The 21,571-nt window shown below is 41.5% G+C and overlaps 1 protein-coding gene across 1 annotated transcript in view; it reads left to right on the top strand.

Annotated features, from left to right (window-relative positions):
- The window catches only part of LOC109874969 (TOX high mobility group box family member 3-like), a 63,989-nt gene extending 46,808 nt beyond the window's left edge, over nt 1-17,181 (top strand). Inside the window, exons 3-7 of the mRNA XM_031814619.1 lie at nt 4,082-4,324; nt 11,522-11,782; nt 12,239-12,469; nt 13,127-13,207; nt 14,959-17,181. Coding sequence (XP_031670479.1) covers nt 4,082-4,324; nt 11,522-11,782; nt 12,239-12,469; nt 13,127-13,207; nt 14,959-15,831 — 1,689 coding nt within the window. The 3' untranslated portion in view covers nt 15,832-17,181. The remainder of the gene's footprint in view (nt 1-4,081; nt 4,325-11,521; nt 11,783-12,238; nt 12,470-13,126; nt 13,208-14,958) is intronic.
- The last annotated feature ends 4,390 nt before the right edge of the window (nt 17,182-21,571 follow it).

The following is a 21,571-nucleotide window of genomic DNA, read 5'->3' as shown; positions in this document are numbered from 1 at the left end:
CCTAGCAGCACGAGCTCTGAGGATAGATGGAGGGCAATCAATTCACATATTATGTCCAGGGCACAGTTCGGGCAGAGGGTGGTCTATAAGCAAGCGGCAACAGTGTGAGACTTGTTTCTGGAAAGATGAATTTTTAAAAGTGGAAGCTCGAATTGTTTGGGTACAGACCTGGATAGTAAGACAGAACTCGGCAGGCTATCTCTGCAGTAGATTGTAACACCACCCCCTTTGGCAGTTCTATCTTGTCGGAAAATGTTATAGTTAGGGATGGAAATTTCATGGTTTTTGGTGGTTTTCCTAAGCCATGATTCAGACACGGCTAAGACATCTGGGTTAGCAGAGTGCTAAAGCAGTGAATAAAGCAAACTTAGGGAGTAGGCTTCTAATGTTAACATGCATGAAACCAAGGCTTTTACGGTTACAGAAGTCAGCAAATGAGAGCACCTGGGGAGTAGGTGTGGGGCTAGGCACTGCAGGTCCTGCATTAACCTCTACATCACCAGAGGAACAAAGGAGAAGTAGGATAATGGTACGGCTAAAGGCTATAAGAATAGAGGCCTGCGCTGCACTGACAGCTGACACACTCCCTCCGTACCCCAGATGAGCCTTAGCTAACTTCATGTCTCAATTTTCAAGTTTGTCCCAACTTGTGCAGATGTTAATTTGGATCATCATTAAGGACGGGAGACGAGGAACACAACCACAGTCTTTGATAGCGATCTCACTTCCTCTCTCTCTCCCTCCCTTCCTCCTTCCCTCCCTCCGTTACACTATTTAGCAGAAACTAGGAAAAAAGCATTCCTCTATTCCTGCCAGGGGCAGGTCTGTTTATCTGAAAGGTCACAGTCACATTTGCTCTGTTTTACTATAAAAATGGAACTCACCTTTGCTCACCTTCATCTAAGGGAAGGCTGTCTCAAACCTCATTGTGCTTGCCACTATAATTCAGGCCACAATGCATCAGCCTACGGTCCAACATCCCTATCCAGCTCTGTTCACTGTCCTGGTTTAGCTTCTTCCACACAGATCTTGGCAAGTTGTACCCATATGAAAAGGTCAGAGAGTAATACAAATGAATGTAATGGTGATGTCCTTTTTTCCTCCCCTAAAGTATCCTTCTGAGGCCTGTGAAACCAGCCAAACAAACAGAGGCCCTTTTTACTGCACATCATTCTTCTCTAATGACTGGTTCAGATTGGTAATGAAGCCTGTGATGATGATGTTCTCTCCTGATCACTGCCATATGGCCCTGGCTGTAGCTCTACACCGTTGAGTCATGACAGTTCCCTTTTTACACTATTTATGTTTTAAACACTTTGTGTTTTCATTGTTAGGCATGGAGACAAAACAGGTTCCAGTGTTTTTTCAGTGACGTTAACATGAAATAAGATGGCAGTAGTAGAGTAGAGCACAGTAAATGGTTTGTTTAAAGCTTTCTGTAATGTATCCTGCTCTCCTCTACACTCTTAGAAAAAATATAAATCTCGAACCGTAAATGGTTCTTTGGCTGTTCCTATAGGAGAACTCTTTGAAGAACCCCTTTTGAAAAAAAGGGTTCCAAAATGGTTCCTTGGCTGTCTCCATAGGAGAACCCATTTTGAATCCAGGTAAAACTCTTTTGGGTTCTATGTAGGACCTTTTCCACAAAGGGTTCTACATGGAACCCAAAAGGGTTCTATGTGGAACCAAAAAGGGTTATCCTATGGGGACAGCCAAAGAACCCTTTTGGAACCCTTTTTTCTAAGACAGTATAAAAGTGTCCGTTTGCTTCCCAACTGAAACAGTTCATGCATATATTATGATGACATTTTGTGACATTTTTGTTCGTTTTGGCCTTCGGCAAGAGTTTTTTCGTCTGTTCATGCACACAATATTTTTTCTCAAGGCAAGCTGAATCTGTGCCCCTTCGTCTGTAATTGGTCAACAGTAGGGATTGTTCAAGGACATGTTTGTTGTCATTCAACGATAGACGACTCGTTTTCATGTACATTTTTTCACTTGAGAAATACTAAACCCAACATCCTAGTTAGACGTAAAATTGTGCGACGAAGATCTCATTGGCAAAAACATCCAAATGAATGACCAATTTTGTTGTTGTTGTTACCTTAGATTAGTCTTTCATTTTGAGGAATTATATACTGGCTACAGCGTCTCAACTAGTAATAATGGTAATGGTCAAAATTTTCAAGTGAAGGTCTTTTCAAGCGAAGGTCGAAGGTATGCGAGCACACTAGTTTGGTGCGCCTAGCCGAGTCCGGCTAGGCACCCTCCAAACCGAAGCATGAGGAAGCCTTAAGCCTGAGTCCAGAGCTGTGATGAACATGCAGTGGCTCCTTCAGAAAGGATAACTGCTTGAACTGCAGTGAAACAAGCATCAGAAAGTTTAAAAGTGGTCTGAAACTAGGGGAACAGGAAAATACAACTCTATTAGCTGTCTCTATCGCTGGAATTCATCAGAGACAGCTGCCCTGAGTAGGCATTGAATTAGTTTCAAGTGTCTGTGTGCCAAAGCAAGCAACAGAAATATTACTACTCTCTAATCAAGGACTAGGCTGGCATATTCCCTCTGCTGCCACTGCCTTGGGTTTTTTCATTGCCTGTTCTAGAAAAAGAGAGAGAGAAAGAGAGAGAGAGAGGCTGATGGACTTCTGTTCCAGCCTCCCCTCTAAGCTTGCCCTGGTAAAAAGTGTATTAACACTGATATCAACACACTAACCTAAAGCTAACAGAAATATGTTTTTCAACTCGATTTAAGACCTTTGATATTGAGGAAAGAGTATCTTGACTGCCATGCTAGTAGTGGCTGTATCCAATTGTGGCGCGTCCTATATGCATGTGGTCATTGTGGGTCGCTATGTGAATATGTTGGCCTTTTACAGAGTGGCTTAAGGAATGTACCAATGAAGACAAGAGTAGGTGAGCAGAGCAGTCGGTACCATCTCCAAGAATCCAAATAAGCTAATTAAGTGTGACCAAAAGCTTGAATTCCGCAGGCAGAGGGATTAGACTGTTTGATGAGCAGATTTAAGGGTTCAACCAAGGGGAACAATGAGAAACCCTTCTGGCCAAGCGTAATATTTCTCAGAACATTTTCTTTAAACCCATGTTTCTGTGACGTGTATTTTCTTTGCACTTCAGACCCAAGATCTTCCATCCCTGAGATTAAAGGGCTTTTATCATGTATCCGGTCCTCTCTCATGATTTCTTCACTTTTTTATAGTTGCTTCTTTTTCTCTCTTCCCTCCTTACTTTGCTCAGAGTGAACTTTAATGGGTTTTAAGAAATGTTACATCTCTGTGTGGTTACAGACAAGTGTTAGTACCACTCCACCGAACTTCTCCTCCTTTAAACAATACATCCCTGAAAGGAAGGCTTCATGAAGGTATGAGAGATAAGAATGATTCCAACTCGGATTGAAACGTTGTCTGTTCTGTGCGTCTGATTAAATCCCCATGGGAGCATAGGAGAGTTGCAGATATTCCTTTTTTCCTTTGATTATAATTCATGGACATTTTTGTAGGGGTTGACACATTTTTCAAAAGGAAAAATCTACTCTGAAATTTTGAAGTGGAAATTACAAACTTCAGAATAATTTTTACACCTCAAATACACTACACATTTAACATTTCCTGCATTGCAGGAAAGTTCTCTGTAACATGATCATTGGGATCATTCCAGAGTTGTGTATTCTTTCTTTGATACGTTCTTCTGGCCTGCACCTGATGAATTGGATGTGCCTATTTTTCTATTATTTCCATGAATTATAATTCACATAATAATTCACATTTCCTGTTGCTGCAGGATTATTTTCCTGCTGTAACAAACTGGCTCAAATTAAGATCCTACATCTGCAGATAGTTTTAGCTAAATGTCATTATAAAGTATCTAGGCTTGTAGCGACAGCACACATACACTGATCATAAATTAATACATTGAAGTGACAGTGTGCTTTTCCTTCCTTTTTCTCGCTCAGCCAACTTTCACTACTAGTTTCCTTTACAGTACACATGATCTGTATTTATTCGTAAACATGAATCCAATGATATGACTATGTTCTTCCCTCTCCCTATCTGCTCTCTAGACATTCCACACCCCCAGCCTAGGAGATGAGGAGTTTGAGATCCCTCCCATCACCCCTCCTCCAGAGACAGAGTCTGGCCTGGGCCTATCGGATGTGGACTCCCCCTTCCCAGGGCACCCGCTCCAGCACAGGGGACCCTTCACCCCCCAGTTCCCCCCTCAGAGCCTGGAGCTGCCCTCCATCACCATCTCACGCAACCTCATGGACCAGGAGGGGCTCTCCAGCATCAACGGCCTGCCATTGGTGAGTACTAGACTGGACCAACACTTAGGGTTGAGGGGTTTAATAGATACTACAGTCACATGCATAGGCTCTTCAATAATTATAGGGCTAGGGCGGGTATAAGGTGTCAATCTGATGAATTTGTTCATGCACAGAGAAAATAGAGTACCAGGCACCAACACTTGGGTACAGGATCAAGGTGATGTCATATAAACATATAAATAAAAAAGGTCAGGAGAGCCCATGTGACCATTACAGTATGATCTGAGTACCTGGAGAATACCCTTACCCTTTATTAGGCCATAGAGTAACCTTCACTGCACTCAGTGCACACCTCCAGTTGTTACTGCATCTGGCACAGCATCTGGCCCGTTTATAAAGCTGGAGGATGGAATAGTATCACAATGCTAGCTAGACAATGGTCGCAGTATGTAAATACTGAATTCTGTTTGGGTTTATAAAGGAAAAACAAAGCCTACCAAAATAACTCTCTTTGTAATAGGAAAAGATATGAATGGATCATGGGCATGATGGCACAATGTATTTTTTCCCCCACAGGGAGTGGTGAAAGTGAGTCCCCAAAAAGTGCCACTGTTTCATGGGTCCGTATGTTGGTTCCAGAAACCCTGTTCTGTAGATGCTGATGAATCATTCTGTTCTGTCCTGTCCCCTCCACTGTCACATGATGTGTTTCCATGCCTTTATCTACATGTTGTTATGTTCAGAGCCTGAATGCACTCAGTCAACTAACAGACAGAGCTTTGTTTCAGAGTTCAGAATCCCAGGTTTTGTATTTGGTTAAATAACACGATGCTACTAGAATTAACCTTTCGGTGTGAGTACTTAGAAAGGGAGTCAATGAATGGATATCCAGCTTAGCCTTCCTGTCCATTGGTGTGGATGAGAAAATGTGGAATGGTTCCGGAACCCAGTAATCACTTTCTTTATGTTGATAGAGTTCTATGTTATAGATTTTTTTGAGGAGGAAACGTGGAGAGGTCACTTGCTGAGAGATGATGATATTGATGCTGTGTTTTTTGGGGCTGAACTGCAAAAAATCATCACATTGAACAAATGTGATAGTTCATGATAGTTTTAGCCATATTATGCATGTAAAAATGTATTTCAGACCACCCACTTTTAAACCAGACACATATGGTGAATCGCATATGATATTACAGAATATGTATTTACATTCCGATATGGGCAGGCACTAGCATATTTTATTGCCTTTTTTCCTCCCTTCCATGCTGCTGGCATGTAAAATAATTGCAGCTTTTAAAATATCTGTGCTGCATAAGCGAGCCCCGGAAGGCTTTTGCCTAAAGAATTTTCATTTCATGGTCAGTTAAGCTTTTTTACATCTGGAGAAGAAACGGAACCTTGACACAATTACAGTCCTGACTGTTCTCACGACTTGGTGGAGGATTAGATTTGATTCTCCAACATTATTCCTCTTTAACACCATTTGCATGGCTCATGTCTCTGATTGTAAGGAGACTCTATTAAAACTACAGGGAAAGAATGTGCGGTTTCTGCTCCTTTGCCTCGTGGCATTGTCACTGGGAGTCTGTTGCACACTGCTCTGCTCCTTTATCACTCAGCAAACATTGTACCACAGACAGAAAGGCAGAAAGGCTTACCGACCGTGAACTCCATTATATTCTGGATATGGGATTGATCCCCAAAAGTCCTGAACACAGAGACAATGCAGGGAAATGACATTGATCTATGCCATTGTCTTTGGTTTGAGATTTGAAAAGGGTTGCGGGAAGTAACTATTTTAATGAACTATATAGTGTTTATAAAAGTGTTATTACATTTTAGGTTCATTTTGTCAGTGGAATGACATTGGGGGACAACATTATGTACACTACACTGTTGTGTATCTCTTATTTGAAACGTTTGCAAGGACATATAAATAAACCATGCAAATAAACCATAGTAAGTACGTTTCCCAACCAGCCACAGTTTTCATATTCCCCAAATAGTTTTCTCTGTTCTCTTAGCTCTGTGGCAGTGGGTAATTCGTAACTGTGATAGCCTCTCTCTACACCACCATGACAGAAAAAACAAACCAATGGGTGTACAATGTACCTGTACCATTTTCAAATCCCCCTCCATGTAGTTGCTCTGCCAAGTGTTCCATTAATTCCATTCCCCTAATGCTCCATGTATGTCTAGCAAATTGGCCACAAATGCAATGGTTCTACAAAGAGAAGTACATTTCTGTGGGCTGCAGACAGTCAGAAACGGCTGGCAGAAAGCAAGTCATTATTTATTTAATCTGCTCTCCTAACAAGCTTCTGACTGTTATTTGTGTCTCGCTGCATGTGTCCTCCTGATTTGTGATTTGTTCTCTGTCAATAGTGCCAAATACTATTGGAAGTGGAACTGGTATCTATTTATTTAGAGTTCCCTTCATTCTTGCTTTCGTTTTCTCTCTTGTTCTCTCTCTCTCTCTCTCTCTCTTGTTCTCTCTCTCTCTCTCTCTCTCTCTCTCTCTCTCTCTCTCTCTCTCTCTCTCTCTCTCTCTCTCTCTCTCTCTCTCTCTCTCTAATGCACTGCACAGACCTCTGGGTGCTATTTCAGAAAATCTCCCTGTCTTCTCTACTGTATCTTTGCACAGAATTAGACTTTTCCTGTGTTTCCTCCCTTGTAAGAAAGTAAAAGCATGGGTGGATATGGCTGTCTATAAAAGGTCTCTTCTATGTGTCATATCTTCATAATTGGGTTAGAAATAGCCCAAATATCCCACTTGAGTAGAAATGAATATGGAGTAAAATGTATCTTTCTAGGTTTGTTGCCCAAAATTGATGCAGAGATGCATGTTTATTGTATTTACATGAATACATACGGACTATTTGCCAAAATCTAGTCAGTAGGAATCTAATCTGCATCATTTGCGCTACGTTCACCCTAATGACTTATTACAAACACACATTTAGCCAGCTAGACTAGTACATTCATCCACAGTTGTTTTCCTCTATAGCCAACACCCAGCAATGCCATGCAATTGGGTCTGACCTGGGGATTTGTAGCTGACTGTATGTACAGTACGGTTAATTACACCCTGATAATGTACAGATAGTCTATGAATGTAATCCCCTAGATTCTGACCCGTCACAAACCACTGTGTCTTGAATAAAATGGAAAATATGACCAGTGTTGCAGAAATGTTATTTTTTTACACTCTCTTATCTTCCTTCCAAGCTGAGTAGCACTGACATCAGTTGTACATCCATTTCAGAGAGTGGATTTTTTTTGTCATTGTTTTCTTCGTCCTGTTTCTTTTCTCTTTTTACTTTCAGCCAGACAGATGTTGTGACATATTGGGTCAGTCAGAAGTGAAAGATATTCATGCAGGCATGCAATCCTTGTAATGAAGTCTCAACCTGACCTTCTGTGTGATTGATTCTGTAATTTAGTTTTCTCATGCAGCCAGCGCTTGAAATGAAATGATATCATGTTGAACAACTTTTAAATACCCACAGTGCACCGGGAGAAATGGGGGAAGGAAGGGTTTTGGGACGGGGGACATTCATTGTGGGAGAAGGGGATTTGTAACCCTTCATTGTCAGATAAAATGGGGTTGTGGAAGGGAAGAATTTGTTTTTGGGCTTGGAGGTTGGATGGAGAGGGGTTAGTCAGTGGACGGACTGTGACTGTGTATATGCGCAGCAGTATAACGTGAGGTTTGTTAAAGCCAGAGACAGGAGAGAGGAGTCGAAAAAAAAATTATCTTCATGCTATTATAGCCTTTACCAGCATTCTAAATTCCATTTTTCTCATTTGGCTTAAGCACCAAGGTTCTGCGGCCAGGGAGCCGACAAGGGAGGAGTAAGAAAATAAGATGTTCCCGTTTAAAAGCACATGCAGTAAAGGACTATGTGCAGAGGACTGATAAACTATCTTTAATAGGACTGACCTTTCATGCTGGCGAAAGTTACTGGGGGACTCATCCTTATAATTACCATATAGATGATTTTACCCCTCTTCTGCAATGGAACATTTCCAAGAGCCTCTGTCGTTGATTGAATGGAAATTGAACTTGTTAACATTTTTTTTCAGCCTGTTACGGCTCACACAGTGCCACTGGTAATAAATTTCCCACCTCCCCAAATTCTGATTCCAATATCTTCAAGAACAGACCCAAGGCTCTTTTCATTGACATCGCTGCTATTGAGATTTTATCTCTGGTACTTCTGAATGAGTAATGTTGCATTTTCAGTCCAGCTGCTGTGTTTATTAGCCAGTGTGTTGTGGAAGGGTCTCGGCTATTGTTTTGTTTTTTATTGCATCTTATTCATAGTTGTTGGGATGCTTTGGTGCAGAGGAGAGGATAGGATGTGTAGTCAAAGCCAACAACCTTCTATCAAACAAGACAATATGCTTGTGACAGCTTGACAGGTACACATGACTTGCTGTGTATCATTTTGCTGCTGGCTCCTTGAGCTTGAGGTTTTTTAAAAGGCATAGATGTTGAGAGACTGATTGATTGATTGGAGAGTAGATTGCATAGACTCTGGGTTTACTTGTGTTTGATACACATGTCCATGTATACAAACACACACACACACACACACACACACACACACACACACACACACACACACACACACACACACACACACACACACACACACACTAGTTGGATGGAGCCTGATAGGGGAGAGAAGAGAAGGGGTTGGCTTGTCACATCTGGCCACTGTGCATTCGAGATAAGGATTTATTTACAGATTTATGATGACTATCAAGCTATCTTCTTAGATGTCTGCTGTGACTGCAGACAATATCTGCGTCCCAAAGGCACCCTATTCCCTACATAGTGCACTTTGTGCCCTGGTTAAAAGTATACACTATATAAAGAATAGGGTGCCATTTGGGATGCAGACAATATTCCAATTAAAATGCAAATGAGAGGACAGAAGGACATAAATTAACAGACTTGTTGCAGATTCACACATTACAATCACAGCCACTGTAGCTGGAAATGATGATATCCTTTCTCAGGGACTAGTACTATCCAGGGGTGTGTTGATAGTATGGTTAACATAGATGTGTTAATATTAGGCCTAAGCTAGGGTACGTTCGCCTACTCTATAATCACTCACTCCTCTTCAAACTTTGTTTGTACAGCTTTTCTGTTACATACAGCATATATGTTACACACATTTTACATACATGGTCATTTTTTAACACTGTAGTTACATAGCAAATATATAGTTTTTTCATATAGATTACATTAATAACTCACTCTTTTTGGTAAGTAGTTGTGAGTTGTAAAGAGCCGTAGATGTGTTTATAGCCACCAGTCCAGTTTATAATATTATACAACTATAGTCTTTTTAGCAAGCTGGGTTATGTGATATTATTGTAACACTAGTGTAAGCTATTTCACCACAAACCCATTTACAAAAAGGCCAGCTATCACTAAAGCCAGCAAACACAAGATACATTTTGAAAGGCAAACGATCTTTGAATGCTATGACCGTCGCTGTTATGAAGAAAACTCAACATTTGACACAAATGGCAGGATGTGTCATTGCTCTAAGTGATATTGCATCATTGTGATATTGTGTTGAAGTGTTGAAATGTTGTTACAAAGATAGTCATGGCTAAAGAGCTCAGTGTGTTTCATCTGTGATGCTCTCAATGAGCAGAGAGTCACTGCTGGAGGTGACAATGAGACTTACACATCAAGTGGAACGGTTTCAAACTGAAGATATGTAAGTCAACATTACATCGTTATCCCATTGCTCAAGTTTATTTCACCATTTATTCAAAGAGCGAATTGAATGGTTTGCATGTTTGCATCATCAGAAAAATATGTCTATAAATTGTATTATATTCCGTCACTGGTGGAGTATTTCTATGTAAATATTGAATACATATCTGCCTTGTACTGTTTTATGATAAGTAGTAGACATGGCATATGAGAAAGATGGGAGACAAATGGATTGTAAATTCAATATGTTTCTGTTCTGAGAAGGTGTTTGAATATTGTTTTGAAGACAGGGTTCGTACGGTTCTCTCAATAAAGCAAGGTGTGTGGGTATATGATGTGTTGATGTTGGGAGAGATGGAGTTTGTGCTGCTGCTGAATACCAGATGGATGTTACTCAGGGAGAACACACGAACACACACACACACACACACACACACACACACACACACACACCTCCCAAACAAATCACATGTTTGTTGTGTTCGGTTATTTTTCACTATTCCCTGTCAGCTCCGCTGCACCGTTGATCATTCTCCCCTCTGAGAGAATGGCAGGGCATGTAATTCCATCCTCTGTGCAATCAATGCAAACACCTACCTCTTCCTCTCTCTTTACACAAAGAGCTTTTGAAAACCATAATGTTTAATCTGGAAAATATATTAGAAAATGTGAAGATGGTATGATATACCCACAACGGTAAAAAGAGGAAGAAGAATGGCCATGACACGCCAATCGTATCTTTCAGCCAGTTGATTTATAGAGTTGATTATATAGAAATATTTTTCACTCCTTGGCAGTTAAAGTATGATCTATGAAACCTGCCAGCAGATAGCATTTAATTTCGAAACATACTGGAGGAGGTATCGTTTTGTGCCCCCATCTGCCAGCCAGGGGAAATGTATAACCTTCAAAATGTCAGACTTCACAGAAATGTATAGCATTTTTATTTGTTGCATGGGCATTAAATCCAAAATGTCTTTGAGGTAGTCATTGTGCATACACATGTTTTTGTCCTGGCATTTGAGGTTATGTAGCCTAACCATCTCAAGGGTACTAACTCAGTCCATTATACACCAGGGTCTGAGCAGTCAAAGCTGTGCCACAGATTTCCATACAATAGAGTGTTGTGAACCGTATCAATTGAGCAGTGAAGCCATCTATTAATGGCAGATCAAACTGGCGACTCAGGTTTCAAGATAATTCAACAAAGTTGATAATGGGAGAAGTTAAAGACCCAGGGCCATGTGTTATGTTATGTGATGCATTGTGACCATGTGACAGTCTGGAAGAATGTGATGACCAGATTATTTTACTGCTATGCTCTGGTCCAATATCTGTTAGTGCTGTATAGCCAAGTCCCACTTGGTTGTGATGCCAAACAAATGGCTATATAGCACAAACAGATCTGGTACCAGGCTACAGATACAGTACAGTCTCTTAAAAGATGCTGTCATATTTACTGACGTTTCCCTCTTTCTCCTCTGATTCAGAACATGCAGGGCCACCTCCGCCAGTACCCCCCTAACCCCGCCATGGTCATGAGATCCATCATCAGCATGAACAACCCCAATGGTATGATGTCCCGGAACCAGCTGACCACCATCAACCAGTCCCAGCTCAGCGCCCAGCTGGGCCTGAACATGACAGGACCCAAAATCCCCCATACTTCGCCCTCACCACCAACCAGCAAGTCGGCCACGCCCTCACCCTCCAGCTCTATCAACGAGGACGACCAAGACCAGGACAATAGGGTGAGTGAGGAAAACTCCATGAAAGGGCCTTAAATAAAAACACATTTTAAAGAAGGCTACACTAAGACTGTGCTCACTTTAGTGTGAAATAGACCTGATTGAATAGCACAGTGACTGCTTGATATTCATATACATTTGTTGAGGGTGGTTGTGTTAGTAAAGTGTCACATGCACATTTGGGCTCCTGAGTGGCGCAGCATCTCAGTACAAGCGGTGTCACTGCAGTCCCTGGCTTAAATCCAGGCTGCATCACATCCGGCCGTGATTGGGAGTCCCATAGGGCGGCGCACAATTGGCCCAGCGTCGTCCAGGTTTGGCAGGGGTAGGCCGTCATTGTAAATAAGAATTTGTTCTTAACTGACTTGCCTAGTCTAACAAAATAAAATTCCTTTGGCACTACATGTCACCATTGAATTGCATTAATCTGTCTAAACCAGATCACTCTTCTTGTAACAGGTAATGGCGGGAGAGAAGCGCCCAGCACCAGATGCTGGGAAGAAGCCCAAGACCCCCAAGAAGAAGAAGAAGAAGGACCCCAACGAGCCCCAGAAGCCAGTTTCAGCCTATGCCCTGTTCTTCAGAGACACACAGGCTGCCATTAAGGGTCAAAACCCCAACGCCACCTTCGGAGAGGTTTCCAAGATAGTGGCCTCCATGTGGGATGGCTTGGGAGAGGAACAGAAGCAGGTAATCCATCATTATCTGTCAGAACAGTCCTACACTATGACGTTTACACCACTGGGTCTGCATTCACAAAGGCTGTGTTTACACAGGCAGCCCAATTCAGATTTTTTTCTCACTAATTGGTCTTTTGACCAATCTGAAAACGATCTGATGTGATTGGTCAAAAGACCAATTAGTGGAATAAAAAACAAATCTGAATTGGGATACCTGTGTAAATGCAGCCATAGCATCTCAGACTAGGAGTGTTGATATAGAATCAGTGTAGCCTTTTAGATCATACTGAATACGATTATATATGAACAGGACAGGGGAGACTTACCAGATCCTGAATGAGCACTTCTACTCTGAGATGCTTTGTGAATACGGGCCCTTGACTTTTATATCTGATTGAGAAGCAAATGCATGATGATCAGTAATTAACAGTAATTGCTCTAAGGGGATGCATGAAGTCAGATTGTATAATTTCTCCCGCCCCCTCTTTTCCCAATCAATATGTGGAGAGCCACAGAAATAAATCGATGAATATAGACATCAAAAGTAGAAGGCTGTTTAGTCAGTTATATTGTGCTGCCTATGCCTGCAGTTATATGTTGTATCTCTTTACAGAGTGATCCTTTGTTTGTCACCTGTCGTTCACACCTGTCCGTCTTGTCATAACAGGGCTATAAAAGCAAAACAGAGGCTGCTAAAAAGGAATATTTAAAAGCCCTCGCTGCCTACCGCGCCAGCCTGGTTTCAAAGGTGAGACACTGCTTTCACTTTTCAGCCAACAGAAGTGTGAACTGCTGGAAAGAAGCCCAATACCCCTACTTTTATTTCTGACTTTCTGACTGTTATATTTTTGATTTGACTTGATTATTATTGATATTTGTACTGCATTGTTGAGGAGCACTTGCAAGGTAGCATTTCACTGTACCATTTATACATGCAGTATCCTGTGCATGTGACAAATAAACATTGATTTGATTTGAATTTCATTGTGATAAGTAGTAAACTTACAGTTGAAGTCGGAAGTTTACATACACTTAGGTTGGAGTCATTAAAACTCATTTTTCCACCACTCCACAAATTTCTTGTTAACAAACTATAGTTTTGGCAAGTCGGTTAGGACATCTACTTTGTGCATGACACAAGTCATTTTTCCAACAATTGTTTACAGACAGATTATTTAACTTATAATTCACTGTATTACAATTCCAGTGGGTCAGAACTCAGCAATTTCCAAATGCCTGAAGGTACCACATTTATCTGTACAAACAATAGTACGCAAGTATGAACACCATGGGACCACGCAGCCGTCATACCGCTCAGGAAGGAGACGCGTTCTGTCTCCTAGAGATAAATGTACTTTGGTGCGAAAAGTGCAAATCAATCCCAGAACAACATCAAAGGACCTTGTGAAGATGCTGGAGGAAACAGGTACAAAAGTATCTATGTCCACAGTAAACCGAGTCCTATATCGACATAACCAGAAAGGCCGCTCAGAAAAGAAGAAGCCACTGCTCAAAAAAACGCCATTAAAAAGACAGACTACGGTTTGCAACTGCACATGGGGACAAAGATCGTATTTTTTGGAGAAATGTCCTCTGGCCTGATGAAACAAAAAATAGAACTGTTTGACCACAATGACCATCGTTATGTTTGGAGGAAAAAGGGTGAGTCTTGCAAGGCGAAGAACACCATCCCAACCGTGAAGCACGGGGTGGCAGCATCATGTTGTGGGGGTGCTTTGCTGCAGGAGGGACTGGTGCACTTCACAAAATAGATGGCATCATGAGGAATGAAAATTATCTCCAGACATCAGTCAGGAGGTTAAAGCTTGGTCGCAAATGAGTCTTCCAAATGGACAATGACCCCAAGCATACTTCCAAAGTAGTGGCAAAAAAGCCCTGACCTCAATTCTATAGAAAATGTGTGGGCATAACTAAAAAAGCATGTACGAGCAAGGAGGACTACAAACCTGACTCAGTTAAACCAGCTTTGTCTGGAGGAAGGGGTCAAAATTCACCTAACTTATTGTGGGAAGCTTGTGGAAGGCTACCCAAAACGTTTGACCCAAGTTAAACAACTTAAAGGCAATGCTACCAAATACTAATTGAGCATATGTAAATTTCTTACCCACTGGGAATGTGATGAAAGAAATAAAAGCTGAAAGAAATAATTATCTCTACTATTATTCTGACATCGGACATTCTTAAAATAAAGTGGTGATCCTAATTGACCTAAGACAGGGAATTTTTACTAGGATTGAATTGTGAAAAACTGAGTTTAAATGTATTTGGCTAAGGTGTATGTAAACTTCTGACTTCAACTGTAGATATTAAAATATTCCTGCACAAACTGCATCAACATCCTGAGTCTTAGAAAAGTAAGAGGCTTTATAGCTTTACGTTGTTACCTCAGGCTATTGTCGAAATAAACATATTTGTTTAGTGAGTAAGTCTAGTGTCCATTCCTAGTCTGTATCTAACATGCTGTTGTTTCGCTTCCAGGCTGCCCAGGAATCAGCAGAGGCTCAGACCATCCGTTCAGTCCAGCAGACCCTGGCCTCCACCAGCCTGTCCCCAGGTCTGATGCTGCCTTCGCCACTCTCCCAGCACCCGTCCATGTCCTCTATGTCCTCCATGGCCCAGGCTCTCCAGAACGGCATGCCACGGGCCATCGCCCCCAAGCCGCTGCAGATGAGGATGGGGGGCAACCAGATCGTGACCTCGGTGACAGTGCAGCACCAGAACATGACCAACGGTGTGCCATCCCAGCTGCTGAACCAGATGGGTGGAGGTGGTGGAGGAGGGGCCATGGTGGCCGGGGCCCAGCCCACGGCCGTGTCCCAGATGAGCCCTCCCATGCAGGGTGGTGTGGGGGGGCACATGCAGCAGCTGCAGCAGCAGCAGACACAGCAGCAGCAGATGCAGCAACACCTGCAGCACCACCAGATGCAGCAGCAGCAGATGCACCACCAGCAGATCCAGCAGCAGATGCAGCATCAGCATTTCCAGCACCACCTCCAGCAGCAGTTGCAGCAACACAATATGCAGCAACAGCAGCAGCAACAGCAACAACAACAACAACAACAACAGCAGCAGCAGCAGCAGCAGCAGCAGAGGCATGACATGCAACAACAGCAACTGCAACTCCACCAGATGCAGATGCAGCAGCTCCACCAGCAGCAGATGCAGCAGCATCTCCAACAACAGCAGCAACAGCACCAGTCCCAGTGTTCCCCACCACAGCACTCACCCAGCACGCCTCAATCAGTGGGGAGCTCCGCCTCCATGGGCAGTCCCCAACCCACCCCCCAGCAGCCACACCCCTCCCAGATCCAGGCCCACGCCCAGGTTCTGTCCCAGGTCTCCATCTACTGAGCCAAACAAATGGAAGATATCAATCTTATCTCAAAGAAGAGGAATAGAAATAAAAGCATAATTTCCACATTGCTTTTCTAAGTTACACTTAAGAAGTGTGTAAGAATTAGAATGTTTTACAAAGAACTTGTCCATTGTTATAGACGGATATGAATACCTACGTAGACGTGTAAAGGGGCAGATACCTTAGCTGGATTTTGTCTATAAAATAGGCTGCGCTATGAGGAAAAGTCGGTAGGCAAATGCCCATTGATTGTTTATTGTTTGTTTTCTTGTCCTTCTCCGCTCAATAGTCAATTCAAAACTGACTTTGGGCACATTTGTGAAAGGACTGGTGTACCTGACTCACACAGGGGAAGGAATGCCCTGTTTTTATTTAACGATAGAGCTTTATTTATGAGGTCAAAGTTGTCCGTTCAGCTCAACTACTGGACACATTGAATGGATTTCAACAGGCATTTTTTGCAGCTCTAACCTCTCCCAGAGAAGAACACCTGAACTGAATGACTTACAGGTACCATACTGGAGACCAGTAACCCACACATTAAACTTGTTTCCACACTGGCCATTATATTATGAGACTTTCTAAATTTTTCCCATGTTTCTCTTGCCCTACATTCCTGCAGATGTAACTGTTTAACAAATTGCCTAAGGGAAATTCTCCATTAAACCATCATGCATTTCAGGCCAATGTGATATTTGAGCGCATTCATCCTATGGCATGAAGGCAAGAGACAATATCTTAAGGAAAAAGGGATGTGAAAAATGTCTTTGGGATGGGGGATTGTGGGGGTTGCTGGATGGAGGAATGGAGGAATGGACAGGCTGAGAGACATAAACTGCCATAAGATCATTTATGTCATCCTATGTCATCAAACTGTAAATGTAACCTGCTGTAAGTGTTTTGTAGAGTTGGGGACCTCCTCTTTCCACTAAAATACCCATTTGTTCAAAAAGTGTGTAAAACTGGCACTCCAAAAAATCCTCCTTTTATGTATTTGTTTTTACCTCAGATGTTTAACAATTAAATTATGTTTTTATTTGGTGTGATAAAGGGGATATTTTATGGTAAATGAAAAATTCCACGATCAAGGTTGATGGTTTCATGATTGATTGATGTATTTTTACACTACGTACTCCTTGATACTACAAAACGTATCAAAAGTAAACAGAAGAAGTAGCAGAGACACTTTGTTGCACTGTCAGAGCCAATTGAAAAGGCAATGAGGGTATTTTCTTGCCAGATGAAGTGATATATCCATGATGAAAAGAGAAAAGTTGTACATTTTTCATATCACCTGTTGTAAAGTTTTAATATGTGAGGCTGTAATTAAAACATTGGTAAAATGACCTGTATGATTACTATATCACGTAGTGCATTTCTGCTCTTTTATACTTTTTTATGAGTTATAATAGCAGCAATTCATTTGTTTGTATTTTGCTTACAGATAAAAATCCAACTGATTTTTGAAAACTGTGCATAGAATAAATACATTTTAGTATGAATATTCTACTTATTTTTCAGCTGTTAATAGGACATTTAATTTAACATTTGAGCTTAAATGAAAACACAACCAGAGACATCAATTATACGATACTATCCATCATTTTGTATGACGTCTCCTTATTGTTAGATATTGAAAAATGCGTGATTGCAACATGATTTCAACATGGAGTACCAACCCTTGTAACTGTGTCAAACAAACAGTGTTGAGAGTGGAAAGAGTCAGCATGTAACTGGTGCTTGTCTCAATAACAGTCCTCATTCTCACTGACAAATGTTTTGGATTCTGACTCTTTCTTCACCAGGAACTAACCGTTTCGTACCACCACATAGTAACTACTTCATTTCTAAGATAGCCTATCATCAGGGGGCTCTGAGCTTACATCAACATGGTGAATGAGTGGGGGAGGGAAGACTAGCAAACAATAATTATCATATATCCACAATGAGCAGCAAAGCCATTAGACTATGTAGGGGGGAGGGACATTTATTTTTAACCAAACCTGTAAAAAAAATTGTGAAATAAAACCCATGCATATTTTATACCGCCGATTTATATCATTTTAAAATTGTGGCTTTGTATTCAATTAGTTAGTTTGTAATTTGGATTTTGAGGGCTGGCTGCTGTTGCTTAGTGTGTAGTGATTGGCTCTTCATCGCTGTGTGGAGCAACGGAGTCCATTTCTCCGTCCGGCGTGATTAATTGCAGCATCTGTCCTGTCAGAAGGCAGTAGTGAAGAGGTCCGCAGGAAAACTGCAAATAAGCTCTGGCAACAGCCTAAAAGCGCTTATGATGAAATGAAAATGAAAAACAGCAAGTGCCGTCCATGACCTGAATCTCAATAGGAGGGAGGTGGGGGGGAAGGAATGAGAGAAAATGTTGAGTGGGGTGTCCATGGCGACCAAACACATGCTTAAAAACACAGTAATGAGGCGGAGGGAAATGGCTAATATTATTCTGAACAGATTCGCGGCGGAGCTTTCATTAATAATGCATGGAGCTCCTTGTTATTCCATAACCCCACAGCACGGTCACTGTGTGGACAAATATCTCACAGCCAGGGATGGGAGTTTTGGGACTGTTCAATAAAAAGGTTACAGATTTATTTTCAAAACATTATTAGTAGCCTACATCCTCAACATACATTTTAAATTATTACTGTTGAGTAAGTCTTCTTTGGGAGACTGACTGGATTAGATTGAAGACCTAGCTGAATATATTTCACTTGCTTTCAGTGGACTTCCATTGAGGTTTTCTGCAGGCATTTACACTACATCACAACCAGTGTATTCATCTACACTTGCAGAAATAGGCTAGTGCAAAATGTATAATCAATGTATAATCAATTTGCCAGTTTTGATAACAAACCTAACATAATAAGTCATATGATAGGCTATATCAGGGATGGGCAACATTTGAAGGCCCTCTGATATATTTCCACAAAAAAAACTCAGTCGGGGTCTCAACTTACTGTTTACAAGTTAGAATTGTGGATAAATCATGGTTAAATTTCCGGCTGGGGGCCCTTCATTAATTTTGTTAGTCAGTCTTACTCAGATATCATATCAAAAACGGCAAACATTTCTTTCCACCATATTGCAAAATGTGTAGAAGTTTTGTAAATTAGCTGTAAAACATCACATTTTCCTCTCCGACCCATTGCCAATTCACTCCGCCCTATGTCAAAATGTGCAGAAATTTACTTTAAAAAATTTCTGTTTTCTCAAGAGGAGGGGCTGCTAAAATGTTTTCCTCGCAACTGCTGCCCCTCATGATGCGTTTAGATTTGTTTGGCCCCTACCACCATCAAAGTTGCCCAACCGTGGGCTATATGCTTCATGCATAACCTGAGCCAGTTGCCTTCATCCATATTCGGGTCTTATGCCTCATATGCTTGGCGTTGTGTTAGAGGAAGCCTGAGGAGCCAGACGTGGAACCTGTATGATCCCTATATTTTAATGATTTATTTGGGTCCTGTGTTTTCCTGTTCAATGCACAGATACAATGTAGCCATAACAATAGCCCTGCTGCTACTAACTCCTAGTCCCCCAAACACCCAGACCCACGTAGGCTTGGACCATACCCCACACCCAAGCTACAGCCAATGTCTGTGTCTGGACTCCAACTCCAACTCCGGTATGCAGAGTTACTGACCTGACACTTTGCCCATCAAAACTATGTCTAATATAAAAAGCATGCAGCCTTTGGGTGTCTGAAACTGCACCCTATTCCTTTCATACAGATGCAGGATCTTAATTTGATCACCCCTTTTTTTCAACCTTTATTTAACTAGGCAAGTCAGTTAAGAACATGTTCTTATTTTCAATGACAGCCTAGGAACAGTGGGTTAACTGCCTGTACAGGAGCAGAATGACAGATTTGTACCTTGTCAGCTCAGGGATTTGAACTTGCAACCTTTCAGTTACTAGTCCAATGCTCTAACCACTAGGCTACCCTGTCATAGAACTTTCCTGCAATAGAGGAAATGTAAAACTTGTAGTGTATTTGAGGTTTAAAAAGGCTTCTGATCGTTTGTAAATTCACCTTGATTTCAGATTTGATTTTCCTTTACAAAAAATGTATTAACATCCGATAAAATGTCAGTTAATTATAATCCACATAATAATTCACAATGCTGCAGGATTATTTTCCTGCTGTAGCAAACTCTCAAATGAAGATCCTACATCTGTAGTGCACAACTTTTGACCAGAGCCCTATGCGAACCCTGGTCAAAAATAGTACACTATATAGTCCTAGTCGGTATTGAATAGAACGTTGCGGCCCCGCCCGCATGTGGAGAAAACAACCCATGGTTACCTAATTGGCTTACAGCACAAACGTGACCTTTTTCAAACGCAATTTTCTTTTTGTCTGCTTGTTTTAGTCAATTACAAAACTACATTTAAGAAAAATACATGTCCCAAGATTACTTTTCAACATTGCCTGCTCCCAAGCGTTCTCACTACTTAGAAAAATGTAGAATTGCAGGGCCTCCCTCATGCCCCATTTTTTGATGGCGCTAACCGTAGCCATGCAACAACACAAACAAACAGACTATAAAGCTACAAGTAGTGAGTGTAGTTACAAATGGACTATACTAAAAGAAATAAATGTCTTACCTGTGTTTAAATGTTTTCCCTGCTTGGACACCGGGTCCCCACAATTTCCCATTCTTCCACATTGAAAACCTATAGACACAGCGCTCTTCTCGCAGGGTCTATTTCCCTACGTGGGATTTTTTTACCTGGTTACATTGACCAGCACAGCAGCTTATTGGAAAGTGTTGTTATTTCTGTATAACAAAAAATCTACACCGAAGTTGGCTCTTTTACAATGAGGGTCAATGGGAAAGAATGTTTGTTTTCCCCAATTTGTGGGCGAGGTCGAGGGGAATATCGACTCGGGGTAAGGCTGCCATTTCAGATTCTGCCTTTAGCTCCTAACACCTGGTCCTGGAGAGATGACAGTTGACCCTTCAAGTCCAATGGCAAAGCTTTGTTTATGGGAACAGTTAAGCTCCCATGTTTAAAGTTCACTGGTGATCTTTGTTTAGAGAACTATTGACCCCATGGTTCAATGATGAACTTTGTTTAGGGGGGCTCGCTGGCTCTTCAGGTTTTGGGAAGATGAATTCTTGACTCCCCTGACCAATGGTAACCTTTGTTTAGGGAACTTTTGACCCAGCAGACCATGGATGGACATAGTTGAGATGATAAGCAGCCTCTCCGGATGATAAGACTAATTTAGTGTCTGTGGGAAGCTTCTGATAACCCCAGAATCAGTTCATAAAACAAAGGCTTGATTTAGAAATGCATGTAAAACTTTCACTGATATGTATCCATGATGTTAGTGTGTGGCATTTGCATTTTATTATCGCTATAATGCATTTAGACCTACTAAAAAGAGTATAATGCCATGGGTTAGGGTCCTTTGCTCGGTTTTTTTGTAAAGCAAAAGAAACCACAGCATTAGTTTGCCGTATTGGTAGAATAACCAGCACATTGAAACCTAGCACACAAACACACAGGACACACACTTGCACACACACATTCTCTATCATTGTTGACAGTGATTCAGTCTTTAGGCTTATCCCCTCTTTTGTTGAATTCAGTGAATGTAAGGCTGAACTGGCCACTCTACTGACCTTAGTTGTCAGGAATTGTGAAAAACTGAGTTTAATATATTTGGTATGTAAACTTCCGACTTCAACTGTACCTGCTCTTTCCATGACTTAG

The sequence above is a fragment of the Oncorhynchus kisutch genome, linkage group LG3 (genome assembly GCF_002021735.2).
Source record: "Oncorhynchus kisutch isolate 150728-3 linkage group LG3, Okis_V2, whole genome shotgun sequence".
Lineage (NCBI taxonomy): Eukaryota > Metazoa > Chordata > Actinopteri > Salmoniformes > Salmonidae > Oncorhynchus > Oncorhynchus kisutch.
Note: the sequence above shows the minus strand (reverse complement) of the source record. Positions and strands in the feature narration are given on the sequence as shown.